The 27299-nt window shown below is 38.8% G+C and overlaps 1 protein-coding gene across 1 annotated transcript; it reads right to left on the bottom strand.

Annotated features, from left to right (window-relative positions):
* Positions 1–6003: 6003 nt before the first annotated feature.
* ALG5 (ALG5 dolichyl-phosphate beta-glucosyltransferase) lies at positions 6004–27264 on the bottom strand. The gene is made up of 10 exons (XM_071552567.1): positions 27059–27264; positions 25924–26095; positions 25022–25068; positions 24276–24344; positions 22961–23053; positions 21328–21441; positions 20263–20322; positions 16968–17119; positions 8705–8790; positions 6004–7517 (listed from the first exon to the last, which is right to left on the bottom strand). The coding sequence occupies exons 1-10, from the start codon at positions 27170–27172 to the stop codon at positions 7405–7407; spliced, it is 1020 nt and encodes a 339-aa protein (XP_071408668.1). The 5' UTR covers positions 27173–27264; the 3' UTR covers positions 6004–7404.
* Between the last annotated feature and the right edge of the window lie 35 nt (positions 27265–27299).

Here is a 27299-nt window from a genome sequence, read left to right as displayed (position 1 = left end):
GACAAAATGGCAAGTAACATCTCCACTCTGCACTATTTCTGTACAATCTGACAAATCATAGCATTCCTTATTCTTTGTTTAATACTTAAAGTTAAATGGGTCTATTAAACTGTCAAGTTGTATTTATTCGTTTTGGTAAATAGACTTTTTCAGTAATTAATTCATTTTATAAGTGAACTGAAAAGGTCCAGATTTCTTCTGCCACAGGATCACTATATGCAGATATGAGTGTGGGTGTAAGAATCTCAGAGGTATCATGGAAGTTGAGGCAATGCATGAAACATGAACAGTGCATGCAGAAGTTGCTTCAAACTAATATATTCTTGTGCAGTCAACCATTCTTTTTTTTTTCCTAGCTTTCCAGTAAACACTGGAATGAAATTGCTTACTGTCTCCTATATGGGAATATTTGGTCCTTTTTGTAGTCCCATTGCAGTACTCCAGCAGAAAACTGGTTTTTATTTCCTTCCCTGTTCTTATGGAGCATTTTATTGAGAAAATAAACTGTCAAGAATAGTAAAATTAGACATAACATCAGAAAACATTTTTGTGAGACCAGAATTTTACTGTTTGATAAAAAAACAGTAAAGGTTGTTCATCTCTGCTTAAGCTTTCATTATTATGAAACCTTCTAGCAGGCAGAAGCTAGCCAGACTTGTAAAACAACCAAAGGGAGAGCTGACACAGTCGATTGCCATTTCCAAAACGTATGACTTGGCTTAAAGTCTGGAAGATGGCCATGGATATGGTTTTGGTTTTTTGTTTTTTGGCAACAAGATATGAAAGTTATCAGCAGTTCCATTGTTGAGACCTTAAATGGCATCAGACCTAGTCAGCCAAAAAGAGTTAGAAATTCCTTGTGGTTTTGACCTTGTTCCTAGTTTGACAGTAGATGATTGATTGAGATTGTGCAGTGGGTGGTTTATGACAGCCTGTACAACTGAGGTTGTAGTATGGCTACTGGGTGAATTCTGTCCTGAATTAGCTAAACCGTTCTCTACTCTACAAAGATAGGAAGAAAAGGATTTGTCCCACATGTGGAAGGGCTGCTTTTCAGAGACCATGCAAGTGAATTTGCCAAAACTGTTTGCAGAACTAAATGATTCTTCATCATCCTGTGGTTCAAATAACTCTTCTGATCTCTAGTCCAAAAACTGACACTCAGTATTTCCCTTTGTTTTGTAACAGGAACTTTATACAGCTTCAGAATAACCCCAGATGAAACATCAAAATATGGCAAAAACCAGATGGGAATTCCAGAGTTAATGTCACCTCATTCTTCAAGAATATTGCATAGAACATGCCAGCAACAAAAGCTTGGATTCAGCCTAGATATTGGAGTTTGCTCTGCTAAAATGACAAATTGATCAAAGTTCAAAGGAGGAAAGTAATCTTGACAGTAGAATCTGAATACTCAAGGAAGGTAGAGTCTGACTGATGTGAAGGCTTGGACCTGAGTGGGAGTTAAGATCATGTAGATAAGAAGGATCACCTGTGGCTAAGCCAGTTTGGGAGATTGTTTGGTCTGTAGCTGTTTCTTGACTACTGAGTGTACACATAGAAAGAGACTGTGAGTATAAGTAAATTATTTATAGAATTTGCTGCTTGTATGGGAGTACTGTTAAGTGTGGTGGAGTAGATGTAGGCAGAGGATAACCTTTCACAGCCTGTTAGAGCACTTATGACTGAATATTACTTGCTGATGGTAGACTGTCCTTTGAAAAAGGTAAGAGAATTAGGAGGCCTAATGCAACACCTGGAAGTTTCAGGAAGTCTGAAAAGGAGTATTTCCTGCTAGTAGTGGCTTTCCTCAAGAGGAGCTGGAAGGATTTCCCCTAGACCCAGTGACCTGCTGCAGTAATGCTCACATTGCAGCTGGCCACTGAGCTGCTGCAGCTCGCTTGTTGCTGTGAGTCAGAATATTTCTAGTAACTGCAGTCATGCATTTACAGTGCATTGAAAAGCTACTGTTGTCCTGGCTGCTGGTCTGAAATGGGCTAGACCATTTAACTTCAGGTATGGAGGGCTATTACCAGCAGATTACACATCCAGCAAGAGTTCATCTCCTTCTGCAGAAAGGGAGACATTGAAAACATTGTTTTAGCAAAAAGCAGGTCTGCTCTTTGAACTAACACAAACATATTAAGGCTATGTGTGTGTAAATACGTGTAGTACAAGAATCTGGCAGACAGATAACTTACAGACTGATTTACTGTTACCTGCAAGAATGTATGGGTACTTGGAAGCGGGACTGGAAAAGCATTTTGTGTTTCTTTTTTACATTGGGGAATTACTTAACTATGCAGCTGGGGTAGTTGAACAGATCGATGAACAGTGTAAAAAAATTAGATTAAAAAATACGCAGGAAAATCGAGGCTAGTTAGCCCTTTCTTTTCTGATGAACCTATTAAATGAAATCATATTCTAGCATACCCCTCTCAACTCTGAGCTCACAACTCTTACTTAAGCTTGGTCATATGAAAATGCCATTTCTTTACCCAGTAAGAGACAAAGGTTTGTCTGTAGCTTCTCCCTGGAGTCCCTGAGGGCTTGTGTGCTCAAGGTTCCCTTACGTGCTGTTGACTAATGCAACAAGCACGACATAGTAGCATCCAATTCTTAACCTCTGAAGCCCTATTGCAAAGAGGTAGATAACTAATGGCTCAGCTGGCAGGGTGCAGCCTTCAGCAATGCTGGAACACTACTTTAATTCATGCCCCTTGAGCTATTACAGACATGCCACTACCTCCCTAAGAAACATGCACGGATCATAAATAACGTTAGATGTTATTTTAAGTAATAAACAATGAGATACAGAAGCTTCATTGCAGCCTTCTGTCTTTGCCTGTCTCTTCATTTTAACTATTTTTAGTTTGCAGTCAGCATTATGACTGTGAACTCAAGGAACATTTGGACAATAGGTACATAAATAATTATAGATAGGTCTCCAGAGCATTAAACATTAGCAGAGAATTCAAGTTAAATACTGTCTGGGACTATTCAATGGCTTGGAGATGTTGCTGTGCTTATACATATTGATATAATTTTATTTCCCATGGTGAAAAACTAACCTGGACATTGGCAGTGGTGGAATGGTCTGCACAGAAGCTTTGAGAGTTGCAAATAGATGTACTACTAAACACAATTCTGCAGAATGAACTGGAGCCATCTTCTACATTTGTCTGCTTACACTTCACAGCAGCGATCTCTGAGAACTTTTATACAGATTAAAACTGATTACAGCTGTGTTATTACTCATTTCAGATACCCTGCCTCGTGATAATGCTGCAGCGTTGCTGAAACCTGTTCGAGATACTAACTTTTAGAGCTGTCACAGAAAACACACTGCACATCTGCACACAGGCCTGAGAAATTTTTACTGTCTCTCCAATCAATATTTAAAATATGAGTTAAAAAATAGCTTGTAAGCATAAAAGCTATGTGTGTACCAAGGAATACTGCATTGCTACTGCTTTGAGTTGTGATAAAAAATGGTAACACTGAAGAAAACTTGTGTAAAATACTGAACCTTTTTCAGTAACTTGTTTTTGGATGCATTTTTCAAAGGGAACTCTGATATTGTTGCCTTTTGATAAAGTCTCTTGTGAAGTATTAGTTAAGTGGTGCAGAAAAGTAAGGCTTTTATGCAGATTTATTTTTTTAAAAAACCCCTGAAATCTATATTTATGAAAGCACTAATTATGCAGACAGCAATGTTGGTAAGAATGTTGCAGAATTATCATGTAGATTTTCTCTATTTGTTTTTATTTCCTTTTCAAAGTCTGTGAGAATACTTTGTTTTGATGTGCCTTCAGAGGGCTGGGTCATGCAGGACAGTGACAGTGAGTAACATAGAAGACTCACCTTCCTGGGTCACCCCTGCAAATGCAAGGGTAGGAAGACATAGTAAAGGTTAATGAAATGCAGATGTATCTCTGCAAATCTATAAAGAGAAGAGTGAGGACAAGTTAGGCAGAGTACTGGTTTGAATAAGAGCTTTGGTGATCAGAGAAGTTGTCTGCATATACTCCAAGGAACTTGGTTCTCTACACAGTCTCTGCAATTAAGTATAAAATAGGAATCAATCAGCCTTTTTCCCAGTAGGAATGATTGTGAAATATTCTACCCAAGCCTGCCATTACATGTTGTGACACTCTAAAATCAAGTGGGGGCTCTGGAATACATCAAGAGCCAGAGACAGGTCTTTCTTGCTGGAGCTCAGTAATTAAAGGTCTCATTTTAAGAGGGCAACAAGACCTCAGGTCTTGCCTAGGTTTAAAAAAGGGGGAATTTACATTTACAATTCCTGTCCTTGAAAAGCGTGGTAGCTTCTAGGCAACAAGTCAGTCTTCACACTTGTGGTTGAGTTCACAGCTGTGAAAAGGGGAAGCCCTCCTCTTGCTGCTGCACCCTGTGCCTGCTGGACCACTCAGGGAGTCATTTTAGATCACTGCAATGGCAGCAAAGTATCTCAGAAGAAAGGAAAAATTAGCAAAAAAGTAGAAGACAGCATCCTGCCATTCTAGTGAGCTGAACTGGCTTGAGGGAGCCTCTAAGCAGCCTCAGAACAGGTGCAGAGGGAACAGAAACACTCCTCTTTATGGCCCTGTGCAAATAAACCAATACATCTGCTTCTGAAATGATGCCTAGGAGAATCTTCCCCTGATTCTGGGATTGCTGTGCAACAGTTGAGGTATGTTGGGCCTGAAGGAACACAGAGCAGAGCAGAGCAAAAACCTAAAACCAAGTGTGAGTCTGAACTTCTCTTAGAGCATGTGCCTGGTGGCATCCTGGTCACCTGTGATAGCCTGAGTGTCTTGTATTTCATAAATCTGCAAACACGAGGTAAGAGCTGGGTATGCTGCCCACAAGGCTTCTGATCGATACAGGAGTGACAAAAGGAGAAGCCAAGCATCCTTCTCAGGTAAAGTAAGTCTATGTCTACCATTTCACTCTCTAATTTTCAATCTCAGCCCCAGATCAGTCTCCTTTTCCATCTCTCCCCATTCTCCTTCTGTTGCAGTTTACTCCTTTTTTTATTCCAGTTCAGCTTTTATCCCCACTGCAAGAGAATGTGCCAGGCTACACCTATAGAAGCAGACCACGCTGTAGCAGGTGGCCCACAGCTGCCTATCTCTGCTCTCAAAATACTTTTGAGCACAATGTGGCAGTCAGTGCAGGTCAAGGATTGTCTTGAGCAGAAAGTTTAGAAAAAACAAGCCTGCTTTGAAAGGCAGCTCAGAAGGGACATGTAGGCATGTGGATGTGACCAGTGCCATGCCTGTCAACCTCACAGTCAGAGAGCAGACTCTACAGGGGATGGAGACATGTAGTGACCTTTAACCATGGCTCAAATCCATTGAAAGAACTCAATGCCAACAAGTTTGAGCACCCAACTCCACAAAGCTCTAAGACTATAAATGTGGCCTTACTTCCATATCTCTAAGGTGGAAGGTATCAAATATTTTGTTGGACTGATACATGCACAGTTGCAAAAGGAGATTGCTCAACAAGGAGAGAGTTACTGGAGAGTTTATGTGCAAAGTTTTGAAAAAAGTTTGTAGCCTATGCACAAATGGCCATAAAATAAAACACAAGAAATTCTGCCTCAAAAGGAAGAAGAGCTTCTTTACGTTGAGGCTGACAGAGCACTGGAACAGGCTGCCCAGGAGGCCATGGAGTCTCTGAAGACACTGAAAACCCATCTGGACACATTCCTCTGTAAGCTGCTCTAGGCAATGCTGCCTTGGCAGGGGGTTCAAACTAGGTTTTCTCCAGAGGTCCCTTCCAACCCTAACTATTCTGTGATTGTGTGAAGTTAATTGAAAAAAATGTAATAAATTTAGCACCCTCCTTCCAAGCTTTGGCATATGATTCAAAAGGACACTTTTTTAAAAGAAGACATCACCAGATGTTTACTTATTGTGCAGAAAATAATGCATGCCCTAAGTTTCATCATTTCAAAGAGGTGAGTACTTTCATCACAATTTCAAATACACTCAGTTTCAAAGTAAGACATGAGGAAATTTTTAGGAATCTACTTTTGAGGACTGGTGGGCAATTTAATTATAAGCAGAGCTATCGCTGTTCAGGTTTGATCACAGAAATTAATTTTACAGAAACTGAAAAGCTGGTATTTTATTCTACTAATGGCAATGAGGAGATGTGATTGATTCTGCAGAAGTGACAGAGATTATCTGTACTAGACAAGAGAATAAAGCCTGAGAAACCAAACTGAATATATTTTTTGAGAATTTATTCCAGCACTTCATAGAAAACTGAGGTAACCCTAACAGGAGCAAAACTTAAGTCAATATTACAGAAAGAGTATGAAAAATCACCAATGAACTCACATATGAAAGTACAGTCATATACCATTCATTCTTTAAATCTGTTCAAATTTGTACATGTTTCTGAAAGACAGATTGGCTTAGTTTGTTGGCAATCCACAACTATTTTGAAAGTACAAATGAAACTATGTTGTAGTAGTGTAACATAGTATGACACCACTATGAAAGACTGACAGCCCTCCCCTCCCTCCCTCTCTGATCTCATTTGAACCAGGACAACATCAAATTGGTATTTTGAATGCACAGGCCCCCCAGTGTATACTGGGTGTCATTTCTGCATGCCCTGAACTAGCCTTCCATACCCTCTTCACTTCAGGTCTGTAGATGTCAAGGACTCCTAGCCTTCAGCATGCAGTAATAATGAGTACACATGAACAAAACATATTCATAGAAGACAACATTTTAAAACTAAACGTGCTTTCTCTTGGACCTTCTACACTCTGGACATGATCTACAGTTTGATCTCAGGAAAATTATTTCAGGTTCAGAAAAAACCATTTGGAATGTCAAGAGACTACTCAAAGTCCTGAGAACAACCTTATGAACATCACAGTTATAACTCAGTAAAATCCATTAATGTTTCCCATGACATTGAATCTAAACATGCATCAGCATGAACCATGAATGACAATTTCAAGCTGCAATATGGCCTAAAATTTCCGGATATAACAGAAACAAATGGTTGTAGTCATTCACAACATTGCACAATGTAGAATAGAGTGCCTCTTTTTAACATGTATAAGGAAATTCCATAAGTATGGTGACAAAAAAGCAGATATATTTATTTGAATGAATTTATAAGACATGTTAGAGCGGCTATCTAATAAAATAAAAACCTGATTACCAGGCTAGAAAATCTTTTTGGAAATGCTTTCTTTTTTCAAAATGTACAAATTCCCTGCTGGCAATCTTACAAAACACATACATGCTGCAAAAATGAAACATAGAAGAGGAGCAATGAAGAATTACCTCAGCTTTCATCACCACTTCACTTGATTGAAACTGTTCTCATGTTCCATTAAGTTTAATAATATATTTGGAAAATGTAAATAACCTAATTACATTTTCTTGTTTCAAGCTGCCAGGCACCAGTCATATATCGCAGTCGTATAAAAAGAAGATCCTTGCCCATCTGCAGCCAGCTCCAAAAGGGAACTAACTTAGAACCTGTGATTAATGAAGAAGAAAATCAGAAGGACATTGTTAGAAAAAAATGAGCACTGGCAAGACACACATTAAAGCAGTCTTGAAACTTTGCATTCTCAGCACACTCAATCCCACAACTTAGATCTTAACATTAATAAAAATCTGTATTTTGAAAGTTATTGCTTTACAGTAATTACATTAAGCCATAGGTGGGAGACTCTAGTTTGCAAGCAGCACAGTAATTCCATGCCTGTGACAAAATGCAGTCTTCTCCATGACAAGGCTTTGTTCAAGTAAATAGGAACCTGAACACCCATAATTAAGCAAATGATTTTTTTAGCAACTTTGGAGAAAAGGACTACATTGTTGTCTTACAACAGTGATATGAACATGGCAATCTTCAGGTGAGGTAAGGAACCCACACTACAAAACCAAGCCTTCCTCCATCTCTGCTAACATTTGTGTTAGGTGCAATGTACACGTGGAACTGCATCGAATGGAAACATTTCTTTTCTAGCAAAGCTATCTCGGGACGTTCCCTGCTTGCATCCTTCAATCACTGCAGTTCATTACACTATCTGTTTTTCAGGAGTTGTGTTGAGAAGAGATTTGGATCAAGAAAAGGTGAAAAAAAAGGAGGAACAGCATTTGATGGGAGGGAAGTGAGCAGAAGCAAGAAGTACCTCTTAAGCTGTCTCTGCTACAACGAAATATGAAGGGAGCTATACTTTCCTGTAGCCCACTGGCCAAAACCTCCCTATGGGTCTGAGAGAACATCCCAGCTTAAGAAGAGGTGGTGCCTTAGAAGAGGCCTGAATAGCTGAGAATTTTGGAAGGCAAGACAGTGAAATAGAGTTGAATCAGTAAGTGATGATTCTCAAGACTCCTGCACAGTGTTTTACAATGGCACTATTTTATTAACATATGACTGCAAGAGGACATGCCAAAGTAGTGTTTTGTCCTAGCAGTGCAACTAACCTACTTTTGCCTCCAGTGGGAGTGCAGAGTTTCTCTCCCTTGCTACCCCTTCACCTACTCTTCCTGTGCCAAGCCATGGCAGAAGGCTGGCAAAGACTTTAAATTCAAAATTTCTATGGAAAGAAGGCTGTGTGTTATCAAAACTGACTAAAATATGGGAAGACCCTCGGATATTTTATTCTGGATTGATATTTAAGGAATCTTACAAGAATGTGCAACAATTTGCTTACCTTCTATTTCAGTCCAGTTGACAGCAACTTCTGCTATAGGTATTTTCAAGCGCTGGGCTATATAAAGAAGCTCCACGTCAAACGCCCTGCAGAAGAACAGGAAATAGAAAATACAGTCTCATTTATTTCCAGAGGAAAGACAGTGGCAATGTTGATTGAATCCCTTGCTCAATTAATTCTTCAGTTATGCAGTTATGCAGTTGATACCAGTGGAAGGAAATTTCCCTGATTGAACATTTCAGAACACAGCCAAGATACAGAGAACAGTAGCCACAGCATGCCACTGTGCCTGGGTTTTGAAGGTACAGATCAGGCTGTGTTCAGACCACTGCTCACTTTTCATTCTGCCACCATCATGATTCAAACATTTTTAAAGACCATGAAGACCAAGCAGTCACTCCACATCTTCAGCAGTTTCATGGAAGGGACAACTACCTGCTGTGGCTTTACACTGATCTGACAGTTTCTCCTTGTACTTTCAAAGTGAAGAAACTCAAGGCAGCAGCACAGAAGTGAGAAATTACCTAAGTTATTGTGCATAACAAAACCTAAACAACAGTTTTACTTTATCGCCTGACCATTTAAAGCACAACACAAAAACCCTCTTGAGGCACCTGTGTTTGCTGGCACAATTTTTTGCAGGTTGTACAACAAAATGAACTGCGGAACTGATACTACTCTAAGTCAGCTGTCCTTTCCTGCCCACTTTGTCCAAAATACACCTTAATCCTCTCAGTTCTCTGCACAGAATTGTTTGTGTGTTTCATTCTTGCAACTACACACTCAAGTTGGCCTTCTGGCCCTGAAGCACTGAGGCTTTTGATATTAGACAGATACTGTAGCAGCTTGTAATGCTCATATGGAAATCAGCATATGAAACTGCCAGTAGCTACTCTTGACAAGGGTGAATGCAAATCACAATTATGAAGATTCTGGTGGTTTTGTTTAAATTTCTTAGATTTATTGATTGCCAGGTCTGTCTTTTTTCCCCTCTTTGTAGTCTTCAAATGTTAGTAGGTGTGTTCTTGTTCCTTAAATAAGTTGTAGTAACTGGACTTAAGGCTAAACAGTCCCCGGTTCCCCCCAGTAAAAAGCTTTTAAAAAATACTAGCCTGTACTGGAAAAAAAACTGTCAATGGCCATCCACGTCTAACTGCTACTAGATTAAAAACGTATTCAAATACAGATGTTTTGGGGTTTTTTTCCCCCAGAAAACTAAACCTTGAAGGCTAAGGAACTGGAAACATTTTAGCCAAGCTGTTGGTAAGGTTCCCAGTTTCAAGTCAATGGAACAGATTTTCAACACCAGCTTACAGAGGGATCTTGAAAATGCAGCTGTGAGGCAGTCAAGTGCAATTCAACATTAGTCTGCATTTTCTCTCAGTAACTTCAGAAGTTTAGATTCTCCTTAAATTCTCATTGTTAAGTCCAAGCCAGTTTACTTTTGAAATGAAAAAAAAAATCTTTTGCTACTGGAGAAAACATATGCAATAAACCCTCCACATTATCTGTTCCTGCTTCACGGGTTCCTTGAATACAAGTCATTGGTAATTCCATTTAACATTACAGAAAAGGTAGAAAGGGACAGACAGGTGATCAGGAGCAGGCAGAAAGACATACTTCAGCAGGTTGCTAGACAAGTTCAGATGTTATTTCCTTCTACTTCAAGCCATCTGTTCCTTTTAAGCAGTGTATTTCTGCAAAACTATTAAAGAATGCAACAACAGCAGTCGACTTTGAAATGTGCCCTCAGGTATGATACATACATGTAGGTTCCCACTGAAGTGCAGACCACAGCACACTGGCTTGCTGGTGAAACCACAGGCAAACAGGCATCGACCTGAACTCAAACTCTCCATGTTTGTTACAGGAGAGCTACTGATAGCACTGGACAACAATAAAACATGCAAAGGCAGCATAAACAGATGTTATCTACAGAGACTACAGTTACTGTGTATGGACAACTTAGAACTACTTTGTAAATCTGATTTTGATTAGCACACAGGCCTTTTAATCCTCACCAAAAAAGTTACAGGAATACACTTTTTTTAACTGAGTGAACTGAATCTGCTCCAAGCAGCCTTGGCATTTAACTGCTTTCTTTAAATGAGGGTTGAGTATTATTTTATTAATTATGCCATGGTCTCTTCTACTGAAGTTGTATTATTTAATTTTTTGCTGACATTTTACGTTTGTAAGCCAAAACCCCCATGTATTCACCTTTGAATGTTTATGAATCATGTCTATTAAGACTAAATCTACTTTTGTAATACTTACTACTTAAATGACTAAAAATCTTAAGAGACGCAGAATAATTGTCTGATGAATTAGACTATATGAGCTGCTCTTAAAGTATTACTACATAAAGTATAAGCCTAGTGAACTAATAGTTATTTACAACAATTCCTGTGGACAACTGATTACTGGAATGTCAGCATATACATCACAGAACAACAACATTAAATAGTTCTGTGAACTACAGTGCTCAAAGTAAAAGACTAAAAGCACAGAAATTAATCAGGTCGAACACTAATATTGTTACATGTGGTTGCCATTTGGATAATACATCCTGAAATTAAAAAAAAAAAAACTATTCAAAGCTGAAAGGAGATGACTTCAGTAGAGTATCACTGGGGTACTTTTTATTTCCCTTTCCCTCCCCACCTTTCAGTATACCAGAATAGTTAATGAGGGAATACAGACCGTGGTGTGTTCAATACACTGACAGCATTACACCCACACTGCACATCACCAGATCCAGATGGTACAGAAGAATCACACAGAAGGTTCCACAGCCAGGATTTAAGCGTGGGTATGTTACACGGAGCCTGTCCCAGAGGAGATCAAAGCCACACCAGCAGATGAGTTGGTGTGATTTGCCACAAAGCCATTTGTGACTAGTTAACATGTGACAGAACTACTCGCAGAAACAGCAAGGTATTATTCACACCCTGAACTTCATCCTGCTGCAGAGAGTTAAAGGAGGTGTCTCTTGGGAGGGGGACACACAGCTCAGAATACCTAAGTTTGGCTCCGGCCTGAAGGAATTCAGGCTCTAATCTAAGTTTATATCCAAAACTTAGACATGCAAAAATATATGGTGTGAACAATTTCCCCATCTATTTCTAACAGTGGCTCCCTTATGTGATAATTAACACAAACATGTAATGTAAAATAAAGAAAAATTTCTCCATGTGGTTGTGTTTTGGTTAGGTTACAATTTAAGATAATGCTGGCTAATAAAATTGATTTGAACACCAAGCTGGTAGGTCTTTAATTGAATTCAGTCTTTTTAAACTGGACCCTTAAAATGCTTGCACTTATGAAATACCTATCCTGAAAAATTATTGTGTATTTTAAAATTGCATTAGGACTCTTTTCCTTTACTGGTCCAATATTATGTGTTTCAAAAAACCAATTCAGGCCTTCAGTTTAAATGTTTTAACTGGAATTTAGGACTTTTGCATTCCCAAGATATGTTTTCCAGTAAACTCTTAATGGTTAGAGAAAATTTCCCATGGTCAGAGAGGTCTAAGAATGAAAAGGATGTCAAGTGAGTTAGTCTGCCAGCACTGCTCTAGCTTAAACGGGGCTTTTGAAAGTCCACATATGTCTGCCAGGAGCAGGACTTCTTACAAGATGAAACAGACAAAGCTAAAACACAAATGTTTCTGCATTGATTGGAACATTTGTAAACACTATTATTTGCCATGCAGAAAAACAGGAAAAAATTCATTCCCCTGCTTGTGTTGGTCTACAATGCCAAAGAAGTGGGGAAAAAAATCCCTGTAGCAATATCAGTGCTTATTTTTCCTGTAATCACATTTAGAGATTAGCAACAAACTGGAGAAACAAACATTAATTTTTTATATTCATCTTTCCAGTTTTAAACATCAAACAACATGGTTTGTTCAGCGCACAAGGCAATTTTTATAGACAAAAGTAATAGCAACAATTTGATCTAATCAGTGATCTTCTGGCTTGTGCAATATCATTGTAAATTGCCACTTCCCAAAAGTTTGTCAATTGAACCAGGACTAGAACTACGTTTTTGAAATTCCCCTCCTTTTATCATTATTCCAGGTAGGACAGTAATCACCGCTATGTCTAATTGTCCTAAGGATGGACATTTTCTGAGATGATTTATCAGTTTTTTGTTGTCAGAAGAAAGTGATGATCAAATTTAGGATAGGAAAATTCTGCCAGTGAAATCATTTAATTTTACAGTATTTCTCCTGTGCATCAAAATTTAACACAGTTACATTTCTCAGGTCATGATTGTAGATGCAGAACTAGACCTTCTTTTGTAGCCTGAAGTGAGTAATGTCAACTGTCTCTGTTATGTTTTTGTAATATCTCTTTTAATTTTCATTTAAGTTTTAATTTAAAAAATGTGCTCTATCCATTTCTGAAAAACAGACTGATGGTGTAATCAGATTCAGAACCTAAAACACAAAGCATATGCTCTCTGTTCAAAAGGTTCCTCTCATTTCAAACTAATGTCAAAATACTGCTATTTAGAAAGTAAATTTCAAGAATGTTTGGTTTGTACTCATATACAGAGCCAGCTCTCCAAAGGACAGTTAAACAAAATGACAATGAGAACACTCATAAAAACAGCTAGTTTAGGATGTAAGCACTACTTCTTAGTACTGAATATATAAATGGTTTGCAGTATCTATTGATTTTCAAATGCTTTCTAAACTTTAAGGTTAGATTGGCAAAAAAATATTCTACGAAAGATGCTGGTCTCTTTTTAAAAAGTGTTACATGATCCTTATTGCCATTATGATAAAACTGTACTTTAACTTGTATACTTCTGTTTGCTTTCAAGATTTCCAAGAAATTCCCCACAGCAGGAAGAAAAATATGGTTTGCTTTTTGGGATTTTTAACATTAATGAGGTGATATCCCCATCAATGTTCATTGGAATGAAAAAAGCATGGAAGAAAGCACCAAAAAAGTAAGGTCTAAGCAGGCAGAAATTATTAGATAGCTGATTTTATAGTAATTTTATATTAACATAATGATTAAACACATTATGCATCAATTTCAGTCCAAATATTTGTTATGTACTCACATAAGAATTCAGCTAGCACTGTATTACCCCCCAAAAAATCCAAGTCTGACAAAATTTGAGCAGATAGGACAGATGATCTGGGTTTTGCAGAAGTCTCATTCTCTTCAACAGCTCACACATGCCTTAGTGCAGCAGCTGGGGAGTCCTTGACACACTCAAGGACCAGGATGCTCTCAAATGGTTTTTATCCTATTAAATGCTGCTTGTTTGCTGAACATTCTCCAGGACCCTCCTCCCTTATCCCCAGAATGTCTGAGCTCTGACCACTCTGACATGAACTCTTTTTTCAGTACCTAACAGAGTTGCGTTTCACTTGTGGGATTTTAAGATTCAAAGAGAATCAAATGATTTCTTCAGATGTCAAATAGCCTCAATTCAGTGATGCAGGGGCAGTAATAAACTGAGATTTCAGAGCCTCTTACCCAACATCTAAGTAGTGGCTCCTCAACAACCCCTTGCTGATGGTCTCAGTGTGAATGAGCTGTTCTGTGACACAGCTGGGGACCCCACATTGTTCCAGGTTCCAGCAGAAATACAATACCAACAACTATTTCTTATTCTTATGTCTTCATACTCCTGGTATGGACAGAACCTCTAAGGCACAGTATCTAACCAGTTTTTATTTTTGTTTTTACATACAGGTTATGCAATGGAAACATATCAGAGGACAGATTTCCTTAAAATAAGTAGTTTCCACTATTGGGCTATTTCTGATTTTTACACAATTACACACAAAGGAATCTAACAGGAGTTCTATGGGATGACTCTTTGGTATCCCTATATAATTTTCAGCTGCAATTATCCTAACTCTTTGTACTACACTGACATTTCACTTAGGACTATCACTTCCTTTAATATACCCACCCTCCCCACACACTCACCTCCCAGTTTATTTCCAGATTTTACAAATTTTAACTAGGAAAGGGACAGTACTCTGTTTTGTGCAGTGGCATGTAATCTTCCAGTTACACATGCTAAACCACCAGCCATGACACTGATAAGAAACTTTTGAGTCCTTATTGTAGTTTTTTTATCTTCAGTAGTGGCAGTAGTCTGAGTTTCTCTCCTCTAAGAGGGTTTCAGTTTACACAAAACTTGCCAAAACTTTTCATCTTGAGATCTGTACTGTTCTGCCAGATTTGGTTTAAATTAGCCAATAAATATGAAAATGAAGGCAGGGAAACACAGAGACAGGTGATGGACAGATGAAGATAAAAACAGACAATATACTGGCTGTTTTAGCAGAAAATTAAACCAAATTAAAAGAAATTGTTGTTTTAGGCAAATCTGTGACTTAGAATTATCTGAGGAGCTTGCTTATTCCAAGAATTTGAGTTATTCTTTTCTTGACAAACAAAACAAACATTCTTCATCACTAACCAGTACACTTGCGATAAGTAAGAAAACACGCAGGGGATTAGTTTATGGATTACTGTAAACAAAAGAGCAAGAAGAGAAGACTAATTTTATCATCATCATGGCTCGGCTTCGTGAACGCAGATTTAGGAAGGGCTCTCCCCATGTGGGTGTGCCCTTCCAGCCTGTGCAGTGGATTTTTTAGGTGAGGCACAGTGTGCGCAGAACTGACCCCCCCTTTAACTCCTCAGGTTCATCTGCCGTGGCCGAGCGAGCCTGGACAGTGACAGTGAAGTTCTCAGGACTAGAACCTACAGCCCCCAGTATTCTCAGGAGGTCTCCCATCTAAGTACTAACCAGGGCTGAGAGATCTGATGGGATTGGGTGTCAGGGTGGCATTTAACTGCTTACAGCAGTACTTATAAGGCACAATGAATTAAGAAGATTTGGTGTGTTATACACCAACAATATAATTATTGTAAAATAAGTCAGCAATACGCTTTTTTCACTGTCTCTATTCCTGAACAATCGGGGACAGCACAATTATTTTGCCTCCTTCATTCCTTTGGTGCTAGAGATTTGAAGTGGCAGAAGAAAGCTTGTTGAGATTTTTTCTGTAGAAAACACTTTATATAACCAGTAAGTGCAACTACAATCAGAACCTTCAATTTAAATATGAATAAATTTAAGATTGCATTTTTTACAGTTTACACTGATTACCCTCATTTATTTCTTTCCATTTTCTTCTTGAAGGGCTTAATTTATGAAATGAAGTTAAATAGGATAATTTTGGGATGTGCGCTTCTGGGCCTCACATATGTGTTTAATCATGTATTTAGAATCCCTGTAGGTGAAATTTACAGAACTTTCTAGATCAAGTTTGGATTTGGAGGTAGCAGCACAAATCATACTTCTGGCTCAGCTACAGTTTCCTTTAGAGTAATAAGCAAACCACTTGGGTAGGAAGGTGATTTTCCAAATACTGACTGCTCGCAATTACAGATTCAATACAACAGAAGCTCTATGTTCCACACCACATTTGTGTGCCCAAACACTACCTTTGCAAGCCCATCCTGGAGGAGCAGTATAGCTTAACTATCACTGCCAAACCTCAACATAAAACAATATGTATTGGAATTGACTACGTACTGTAGGATTGCACATGTTTTTGTCTGGGAATATTGTTCAGTTATTCTGTTCCCTGTCAGCAAGCAGTAGGCCATGAGAGATTTTCCTGAATGAAGAAAGTAGTTTGAATTTATTATACTGAGTTAAACTATCATTTTTAGCAAGAATTGTGGTGCAGGAAATTTACAAAAATTACAGTAATTTTGTGAAAACAGTGTTTCAGTCCCATAAGAGTAATCACGACTGTATTACTCTCATACGGGAACTGTTCTAGCTAAATTACAACAAAAGGGGCTCTAAAGTAATTCAAAGATTATGCATCATCTTCTATTGTCTCAAACTAATGATATCTATCAGTAGTCCTCTCATAAAATATTTTAGCAAGAAAATAAGTAGAGAATAAGCATTTGCTTTCACTTTGAGTCTTCAGCAATTACAAATATCAGATACTGATTCTAGGTAAAATGTTTTGCTTAAGCAGTACTGAATTATAAAGAACATAGAATTTCTAGCAATTACCAGGATATTTTAACATAACAAGAAATCTAAGTTGACATGCAAGCAGTGCTAAAACTGGCTAAACTGAGCAGCTAGGATTTATACACAGACATCACATGCTTCATAGTAGCTGCAATTGCATTTCCAAAGCCATGTTCAATCATAAAAAAAAACCCAACAACAAAAAAAGGAACAATTTACCAGCGTTCTATATGAAGAGTTGAGAAAGTCCGCAAGGCAGCTTCTCTGGTTAGAAGTTTAAATCCGCACTGTGTGTCCCTGATCTCTTTGACACAGAGAAACCAAACAAGGAAGTGGAACCCATACATGAGAAGAGTTCGAAAGTAGGAGCGCTGTGGACAAAGACAGTAAGTTAGATGGTTTCATATAAGTGATGAGTGAAGTGCTTGAACAGAGCTGACTTACAAGACATTAATCCTGTTTTGTGACAGCTTTCGAAGTGTGTAACGTGTTTTTGTTTTGCTCTGGAATGAAAATAGAACCTGTCAATTGTTACAGTGAAACAAAATTACAGGTTCTTTCTTCTGCTTTTCCCAATTCACAGCAGCTTTTTACTTGGAATAATGCTCTATTAAGTAAAGCAGGAACCTGCACCTGGATTTCAAATAATGAGTGGGACAGCCATAGTATTCTCTGCATGAGTCTTTGGGCATTCCTCAAGGAAAAGTCAAGGAGGAAGAGGATGACATGTTAAACGCTCTACTGCACTGGACATTTACAAGCTTTTCCTTTACAAGGTTTTTCTCTCTGCCTAGTCCTCTTGTTTTTCTAAAAATTGGTTGAACAGATGCGAGAAATTCAAAAGTAACCAGGACAGACAGTGAAGAATAAGGACTCCTTAAGTGCTACTCTTACGAGTGCTACTCTTAAGAATACACATTTAAACAAAACAGGTTCCAGTTGCTAATCCAACACAAAAATTAAAAATGTTTTTTATTATTAAAAAACCCAAATGGGAGCATCTTTTGTTAACTTGTCACCCACTTCTTTCATTCAAGACTAAATGATCTCCAGAGTTTGCACACAGCATGTCAAGGCACTTAAGGAAATGCAACTGGAGAATGCACCTTTTTGCAGTATATGATGGACCAAGTAAAAAACAGGTCTAAAATAAAGGCTGCTGTGCAAGATAATATTTCATTTTATATTTCCAGCAATGTTACAGTCATCTCTTTTGTTCTTTTGCTTTTGCAGATATATTTTACGTTGCTGATAAATGTTCTCCCAGTTTACTCTTTGGCTACATTTTAGTTCTTGATGCAATAATCATATCAACGAGTTTGTCCATGGATTCTAGAGGCTGGAGTCTGGATTTGCAGAGGTTGCTCTCAGTCTTTTATTCAAGACAGTTCCTAAACAACTAGAACTCCGATCCACAAATCGCTTCTGTACTCACTGATGGTCTTAAGCTGAGTTTAAGGCACTGTATTTAAGATTGCAAAAAAAGTATCACATAAAATCCATAGGAGCCATCAATATAACTGGTAAGCATCTCTGGGTGAAAAGAGATGCCTTTACATGTAATAATTTAGAACCTCACTTGAAAAATGAGAAGATGCTCACCTTGCTATGTAATAGCATTTAGGCTGACGAAATTCAAATTCATAGCTCGTGCCTTTTGAAAAGTGCTCCAGTCCCAGGTTAAATCGTGGATCTGGTGTGGCTTCCTTGGCTCGTTTGGCTCCATGACCAAGAACACAAGGCTACCACTAGTGCCAAAGGGGAAGTGCTAAGAGGTTGCACGATCGTCAGTTGGTGAAACTGTGCACTTACTTCACAAAGAGGAGTTGCTGGGTTATCTTTATCACTCCTAAGAGTGATAAACTCCTATGCATGTCATATTTTGGAATCATTAAAGTACATTAACAATTCTGGAGGCAGAACAGAACTCTTGATGTCTTCAGACTGAATTTAAGGTGAACTTCAGGTCTCAATAAATCCTAGCTGCTTACCATAACTTCATTCTACTGTTTTAGATGCCACTAAGTCCAGAGAGAAATCTGAAAGATTGTTCTGCAACTTGTTTATACCTATTGCACTACACAACAGCCTCTTCTCACTGCAGTGGGAAGACTACCTGTAAAGGCAGTCTTACTGTTCCAGTCAAGGGACAGCTGGGTGACGAAATGAAATGGGCTGCACATTTCAAACAAATCAGTACTACCCAACCAGCCGGTGACTCCTTTACTAAAAAGTTAGAAATATGGGGAGAAACAGGAAGCAATGGATGGACACATCCCAAAAACTGTACTTTGGTATTAGAAGATAAAAGTCCTGTTCTAATTCCTCTCCCTTATGTAACAAGACCTTCAAAGATGAAAAGAAATATGAATGCACTGAAAAACGTTTATCTACATTCAGGACCTGACCACACAATGAAGCATTTTTTCTGGGCTCAAATTTATCAGCTACAGATCTCCCTGTAGCAGCAACACTTCCAGGATACACTGGGTGCACAGCCAACAAGTAACTGCAGTTGGTATATTCTGCGCTACTTGTATGCAAGTACCATGTCAAAGATTTACCCTAGTTTCTGGTAAGAATGAAAGTTTGTTTTTGTTGGGGGGTTTTTTGTGAGGATGCTAACATACATGCAGCAGTACTTGCAAGAACCATTGCAACATTATCCAACAAACCAGAAGAGAATACTACGGATCTTCCAGTGACTGAATGTTACCAGTGTAACTTGTTTTGAACATTCATAACTATTTTAGTAGTTGTGTATATATTTTAGAATTATTTCAAGTATTAAACATCAGTATAAACAAAGCGTACTCTTGACAACATTCAACATGATGAGTACATCCAATGATGCTGAAAAAACGAGCCCAGCAACGCATTTGATGTAATAAAGTTCCGTGCCTGTACTTTGTCAAATACTCTCTGCCAAGACATCAGAAAACCAGATGCAAGATAAGGTCGTGTGCCTATGCATCACTGTTTTTAATCCACAAGAGCCACACATAGAACAGTACTCTGTGTTAAAAACTCAAAAATTTTACTATGAGTAATACAGAAAAATTACACCACTTTCCCACAAATTGAGATACTCTTCAAACAGCTGGCTGCTCATTATCCCTAACTCACTTTAAACAGGTTTCAAGATCTGCAGGTCAAGCTTTTGCACTGGAAGGAAATCAGTTAATAAAGAACTCATCAGTTTCCTTCCACTCCACCCTCAGTACTGGTTACTAGCCACCAATTTGTCAGGATCTAGAAGCTCTGCTTGTGACAAGTTCTCAACTAGAAAAATTAAATCCATAAATTGGAACACTAACAGAAAGCAGTACAAAGTGCCTGAAATCTAGAACGCATCCTTTGTATAAAATGGAGCACATCCTACAGTTATGGCAAGCTTTTCCTTATTTTTAGATTACATTCTTTTAAAAATATTATTTAATTGCAAAATCTGTAGAGCAGAAACAAATCATGGAAATATTTGGGTATTAATATACAGCAGGAAATGGAAACAAACCTTTGCTATTGAGTCCTTCTCCAGATGAGCTCTAGAACCACAGGAAATAGCCATCTGGTTCTGTGCAGGAATATAAATGCAAAAGTTATTACTTAAACTAGTATTTTCAGAATCAAGAATCTTGTGTTTAGAACCATGTAATAAAAAGTTCAAAGCAGTACACTTTTTGCCCTGATGTACCTTCAAACAAGCAAAATGCCACGATGCTAGCCAAAAATAGAACCTCAAATTAAATCAACATGATCAACACAAAAGGTTTAGCATTATTCTCATGTTACTGCTTCTCACATGAAATCTCTTAAATCTCTGTATTTGAGAGCGTGAGACTGATGCTGAGACCAGCAGATGTTGCTTCCCAGGTAGCAAAGAGCATTAGGGTGACACCACTGCCCGTTGCCTCCTGCACTTGGGCTTCTGCTCTTGAAGACCACAACCCCTTCCACAGGCACATCCCTTGCAGCTCTGGTTGGAAAGCTGCACATCACTTCTGGCACTTTGGGAAACTATCTGCAAGTACCTCACTTATCTGTGTTTAAGCAGAAAATAAATCTCAGTTCTTTCAAGTCAAGCTCACAAAAGAGAATGCAAGGGTGTTGTTCTTGTTCCACAGGTTTTTGAGTTTTTATCTACGAATACTGTCATTAAGTTAAGGACCCTGAGAAAAGAAAACCTCTAAAAAAGAGGATGAAATTAAGATGCACTCTTAAAGGTATATAGGATAACATCAGATAAAATGAAAGTACAAAACAGTTAACAAAGAAAACTAAGGAGGCAAGGCATGGTATTTATACAGAACAGAACAACTTCAAAGAAGTTGAAGGAAGGATAAATAGTAAACAGAACATTATGTTCTGCATTAAAGTAGGTACAGTGCATGCAAAGGAGGTAAGAACTCTGTGGAAGCACTTTCTGACAGCCCATTCTTGAGGCTTCCAAACTTACACCTTGGTCTTCAGACTTACACCTACTTCTTCAACCATATCTCAAGAAACTCAAGTTGAAGCGAATTACAAAGGTCAACCTGTATGCAGGTATTAAACTAAACCAAAGAGAATTTATACTCACAGGCCATGGCTGGAGATTTTTTAGACCTTCTTCTACTTTTTCGATATCTGCAAACTTTGTAGCTCCATCTGCATCAGCCATAAGAATTTTTTTCCCCCGAGAACTAAAGACACCCTGCAATGAAAATAGTCAATAAAAATCAAGACCTTTGAAATCAGTATTTGTTATAAGCTAGGTGCAAAACACCCCAAACCCCCTAATGGAGTAACAAGAACAGTGATATTTCACAGATTCAACACAACAGGCCAGTCAATATTCTGTTACTAACAACAATTGATCAATTTATATTGTAGTAACATCTAGAGAATTACTGAGTAGTGTCCTACAGTGACAGACAATGCATGAACACAAAAGGCTAACAATACCTCTCAGGAGCAGGTTGCAAACTAAAAGCTTTATAAACCAAAATCTAAAAGTCAACAGTTGCTACAGTCAGCTATAGAGAAGAGCACAAAGAAGCAGTGATTAGCAGCTGCCATTGCACTGGATGGCTTTTCTTTGTTGTTTTAGCTATGGAAAGGAGGATGCAGTGCTAGTTTTCGCCAACACTGTTCTGAGAGTATTCAAAAGCTATTTCTCAAAACTAATTTACAATTAGGACTTAAGTCACAGTATCACTGCAAAATATTTGTTATGCACAGGTCTCACAGCTTGTTTTGCTGTATTCTTGCTCAGACAAATTTCACAATTTTTGAAGGGGTCCAGACAGGAAACAATTAGCAGTGGGTTAGACAGAAGTATTGTTGCAACCAAGCACGTGTGAGTTCGGAAAAACCTGTCAAGGAAGTACTTGTATACACAACCACTCTACACTGCAAATGTGTATCACATAGACAATTTTCTCCTTCTCTTGGAATAACTTCAAAAGTACATAGCTTACAAAAGTCCTGTATATTCTAATACAATGTTCTCTCCATTTCCTATATTTTCTCATTTTTCACAAAAAACCAAAACTGTCATATAAAAGATAGAATTTAAAATGCAGATAAAGGCAAGTCATGGATAACCCACCCTTTTTCATAAAAGGTGTTATTCATCTTAGGAAAACATGTTTGTTCTAAATGTGTAACAGCTATTTTATTTTTAGAACATGAAGATATTAGGATAATGTCAACATGAAAACATAAATTGTGCTGTTTCTACTACCCAGTGTGGGTGATAGAAGTGGGCTTCAGTAAACACAAACTTTGCTGGATGAGAGTGCTTCTTTCATTTTAAAAAACACAGCTATGACCTAGAGAGCAAAGTTGGTAAAAAAAAATTGGCTGCATTTTGCCTACAAAACCTTAACTTTAATCTGTAATGGTTTGCGATTTTTTTTGTTGGGTTTTATAAACATAAGCCTATTTCTAAGTGGAACTTACATGAATAAGAAATTCCAGTATTTTTTCCCCTTTGAATTCTCATATTAAAGAAAGTTTTATTATTGATCTTTCTGGCAAGAAAATACTGTTTCCAAGATCTCAAATAAGCTCATTTTGGAAAAAAGCTTTTGCTTTAATTTATAGAATCTGTACTCAGTTTTCTCATAATCATTTTGTTAATGTATTGTATTCAAAATGTCAATCAGCACAGCTCTATCTTCTGCATATTTGGTAGTTCAAACAGAGAAGGAGATGAAAGTATCAATTACCATCCTGACTGCTCCTCCTTTCCCTCGATTTTTTACCAAAGAAAGCACTCGCACTTTGTTGCTTCCATATTTCTTGCAGTACTCCATTGCAACCTGATAGACACACAAAAAACCAGCATAAAACAAAACCCAGAATCAAAGGAGAATTTTACATTTGCTCACCCTTTAAAAGAAAACAAATTAAGAGCACAGAGCTATAACCACTTCAGTCGGCACAAATACATTGCCAGTGTTCGCTTGGAGTCTGTCTGGGAAAATAAAAACCAGTTCACAGTCAAAACAAGACGACTGAAGAAACTAGTCATGTTCAATAAGAACAGGGTATGCCCACCCCCAACCTCCCACCTCCAAAAAACTCAGTCCTAATTTAACTTATACTATTATAGACCTTTTGCATTAACGCCAATAGTTAATAAAAGAAATATGATTTTCTACTACAGCCACCTATTTATCATTTGTCTTGCTGCTATTTGTGGTTTTAAACAAAAATTCACAGTGATCTAAAATTCCGCTCACACTACAAGGATCTGTACATTTTGTTCCATAATGTGAGCAAGAGAAAGCATGAGTTTTCTCCTCTTAATTTTTTCTAAAGGTTGTCCTGAGTCCTTGTAAGTCCAGAGGCCTGCAGCCACTGTATGGTCAGTTAAAAGAAGGAACACACAGCAGTCAAAAGTATTATGAGCAATCCTTAATGGACAGGCTGAAGGAAAGCAAATAAAAAAGCAGTATGCATTTTAGTAGCTACCTCAATCATCTTCCAAGTAGCAGTTAAAAAACCCCTCAACTTGGAGAGCTGTCTTTTCCAGCAACATACATCAAAGTTGAGTCAGAAGAATACAGAACTATTTTGAAAATACTACAACTGGCATAGGGATTTTTAAACAATCAATGCCATGAAGAGTGTGGAGGAGAACTATGTCAGCTGCTCTGTCAATCATGGTATGAATCTGATATTTAAAAGACTTTTTAGGTTCCTCAAGTTCATATTCACATCATTATTATGCATATATATATAGAGTATTTCATAAGAAATTTTTTTAAGTTAGAATTAGAATTCTTAGACTCTCAGCTGTAGGAAAATGGCTGTCATAGTCGCCAATCAAGAAAACGAGAATTTGCCAAAGTATTATATGTGAGTTCATGTGCAGGTGTGACATGCATGATGCACACAGAAGGACAGAAAGGATTCAGAAATATGAACTTCAATTGTCAACTACATCAAGTACCAAAATGCAAAACATTTTTATAGTTCACAAACACAGAACAAAAATCCACACCTCGGATAGCTTGGCAAGACACCTTTTTTTCTTACCTTTGTAGTTTGATCTTTACTACCATCATTAACCACTATCACTTCATAAGTGAACGAAGGATCTCGTTTCTTGAAAAAGAAAAAGCAGAAATAATGCATTTAATCCAATTTCTTAAGTAGGTAGTAGGTCTTTCAAACATCATTATTATTTTCTCCTTAGCAGGTTTTAAATCATTCATGGTTACTGACAGACACTAATATGATACACTAAATTTGTTAACATGGCATAATTAAAGTATTTTGCCATACTTGATGCATGTACCATTACATTGGCTGGTCATGCTACCATCGAGAACTGAAAAATCAACTCAGTTGTACCAGATGAGAATTCAGAATAACATAATTCTTAAGGAACGCCATGCAAAACAAAATCCACAAATTTTAACAATGGGCTTCTTACCCAGAGAACAAATGCTAATGAAGAATAGATGGTTATGAAACTTGTTGGAACAAACTAGGATTTAGTTCGGCAAGTTAAATGTATGATTAATCCTTAGCTTTGTCTTAGAAAGATATCATGCATGCAAAAATTTCTTCACCCCATAGCAGTCTATTAAATTTTTACTCAATTTAAAAATACTTTCTGGCACTTGATCTAAACGTAACTGGTAAGAGACTGAGGTGTTACTTAAATGTGGCCAAGTATTACTGTTTTAATGTATACCAGTATAACAAAGAGACTAGATCACTGACTTATACGTAATATGCAGAAAAAATAATGAATTTTGAATGCAAAAAGAAAATACCTGTCTTTTTTCTAGATAATCCAAAGCTTCATCCATCATAAGGGGTACTAGAGAAAAAGTGGAGGAGGTCAGGTTAGTAGATTGTAACAAGCAAGGCACCAAAAGCACTTGCACAAGCTGAAACCAACCACGAAGCAAAGCTGAGCAAATTGACTCTTTCATACACCACCACCTTCAGTAAACAAGCTTAGCAGCTGCAACTCTTAAGTGCTGTCCTTTCTGAATGCAAAAAGAACACTGAAGAAAATCACACACACAACAAAAGACAGGATAAAAACATTTCTTCTGAAGAACGAACTTTTCATTTTGAAACATGTAATTCTCTATACAAGATTAAAAGAAAAAAAAAATCTTTCTTCATAACTGACCCTGCAAATGAGCACTGACTTTACCTATTTAAGCAACCTGACAACTTGTGTACTATCATACTAGCTGTAGAGCTTGACTAATTCTATCACATCTGAAAGCCTTCACTCAGTATCAAGCATTTCTATCTATGGCCAAGTCAAAGACAAATCTGTGAGATCATCCTCTTTTCTGCACATCTGATGCTGCTGCTGCTGCTGCTATTGTTTAAAGAGTGAGGAGCTTTTAAATCAAGTATTTTCTTACTTCTTGCCTTGCAGCATTTACAGGGGCAATGAACAACCATTCTTCTGGTGCCCATTAAAATAAAGAGGATTCTTACAAGTGCCCCATGCTATTTTTAGCAGCAGAAATCAAGTTACACAATGCCTTAATTTTGAAATTCAATGTACTTGGACTGTTTTCTGGTAACTGTGTCCAAAATCTGATACAGAACCTCGACTGCCAGAATCTACCACAAACATAACTGACCTCTGCATTATTACAGTAACAACAGATAGATTTTCTTCTTTTCCTCAAAACAAGAAAAATCTTACACCGGTCTTCCTCATTGTATGAAGGCACAACAACAGAGAGTTCCCTGGTAGGGGGATCATGTATACTTGGTACAGGTTCTTTCCTGCCTTCTGCATTTACGAAGAATTTCTCTTCTTCGTGGCGGTGAAGGATTGGCATTTTTTTGGCAGTTACATGAGCAATTGTACAAATCTGTGATGAAAAAGAAATGAGAAAAAATATTGAGCGTTCTGTTAGAATTAGCTGTTGAACGTGCTACAAGGGACAACCAACTGTATTTCAGTAACGAGGTGGGTCATTGGTGCGGAACTTCATCCACTGACTAAATCACAGAGGACCAAAACCCCCTCATGCCATTTGGTTATTCCTAACCTGACCACTCTCAGCATCATTGGTTTGTTGCTGTTTTTGACTGCAAAGCATGCAGATGCCCTCAAAGGCATGGCCCAAGCCCTACTGCCCCTTCCTCACATAATTCTGAGAAGCTGGTGCTGACTCAGATCCCACCCTGAGCTAATGACATCAGTGTCACCATTCATGACCAGCCACCCATATGTGCTGGCAAAACTGAGGCCCTGATCGCTTTATGCATGTCTAAAATAAAGCACTGGGGTTTGGATCACTTTTACTGGGTGACACCCCATAGGGTATCATAGAATCAACTAGATTTGAAAAGACCTCTGATATCATCTAGTTCAACCTATGACCGAACATCACCATGCCAACTAAGTGTCACATCCAGTCTTTCGTTGGACACTTCCAGGGACGGTGACTCCAGCACCCCCCTGGGCAGGAGGAGGCATACGTGGCACAGGCGCACAGGCAGGAGCATTTCGCCTTCCAGGGTGTGGAACTTAGTAAACCTGAAGGGAATTCCAGCCACGCAGAGGCACAGCGACTTCCCAAATAGTTATCTCGAAGGGCGCTACCAGCACCTTTCCCAAGGCGATTTATGCCCCGCATCTTCCCGCACAGCCCCCACACGGCGCAGCCCTGCCGGCCGCTGCCGCTGCCGCCAGCGCTGCCGCCCTGGCCCGGGTCACCCCCGGCAGGGCCTCGCCCCGCGGGCAGCGCGGAGGGGCGGGCACAGGGCGGCCCCGCGCAGCACCCCCGAGTCCCCCCAGGCCCGCCGTGTCCCCGGTGCGCGGCTCTCACCAGGACGAGGAGCAGGGCGGCGAGGGCCGCCAGCGCCGCCGCGGCTGCGGGCAGGGACAGGGGCAGGGACAGGGACAGGGACGGGGACGGGGACAGGGAAAGCAGCAGCGCCATCGCCCGCGGCGGCGCGTGGGGCCCACTCGCGCGGCGGCAGCGACGCGGAAGCGGCGGCTCCGCCCGCCGGGAGCCACCACCGGGAGCCGCCGGCGCCCCCCCGCGGCCCGGCCCCGCCATGGCCCAT

Source organism: Pithys albifrons, chromosome 1, assembly GCF_047495875.1.
Source record: "Pithys albifrons albifrons isolate INPA30051 chromosome 1, PitAlb_v1, whole genome shotgun sequence".
Lineage (NCBI taxonomy): Eukaryota > Metazoa > Chordata > Aves > Passeriformes > Thamnophilidae > Pithys > Pithys albifrons.
This window is presented reverse-complemented; position numbering and strand designations above follow the sequence as displayed.

Coding starts and splice junctions, on each gene's coding strand:
- ALG5 (XM_071552567.1), bottom strand. CDS start 27,172: ATGGCGCTGCTGCTTTCCCTGTCCCCGTCCCCGTCCCTGTCCCTGTCC. Junction 25,069..25,923: donor ATACAATGAGGAAGACCGGT/GTAAGATTTTTC, acceptor CTTTTTCTCTAG/TACCCCTTATGATGGATGAA. Junction 21,442..22,960: donor AAGGAGGAGCAGTCAGGATG/GTAATTGATACT, acceptor TTTTCATTGCAG/GGTGTCTTTAGTTCTCGGGG.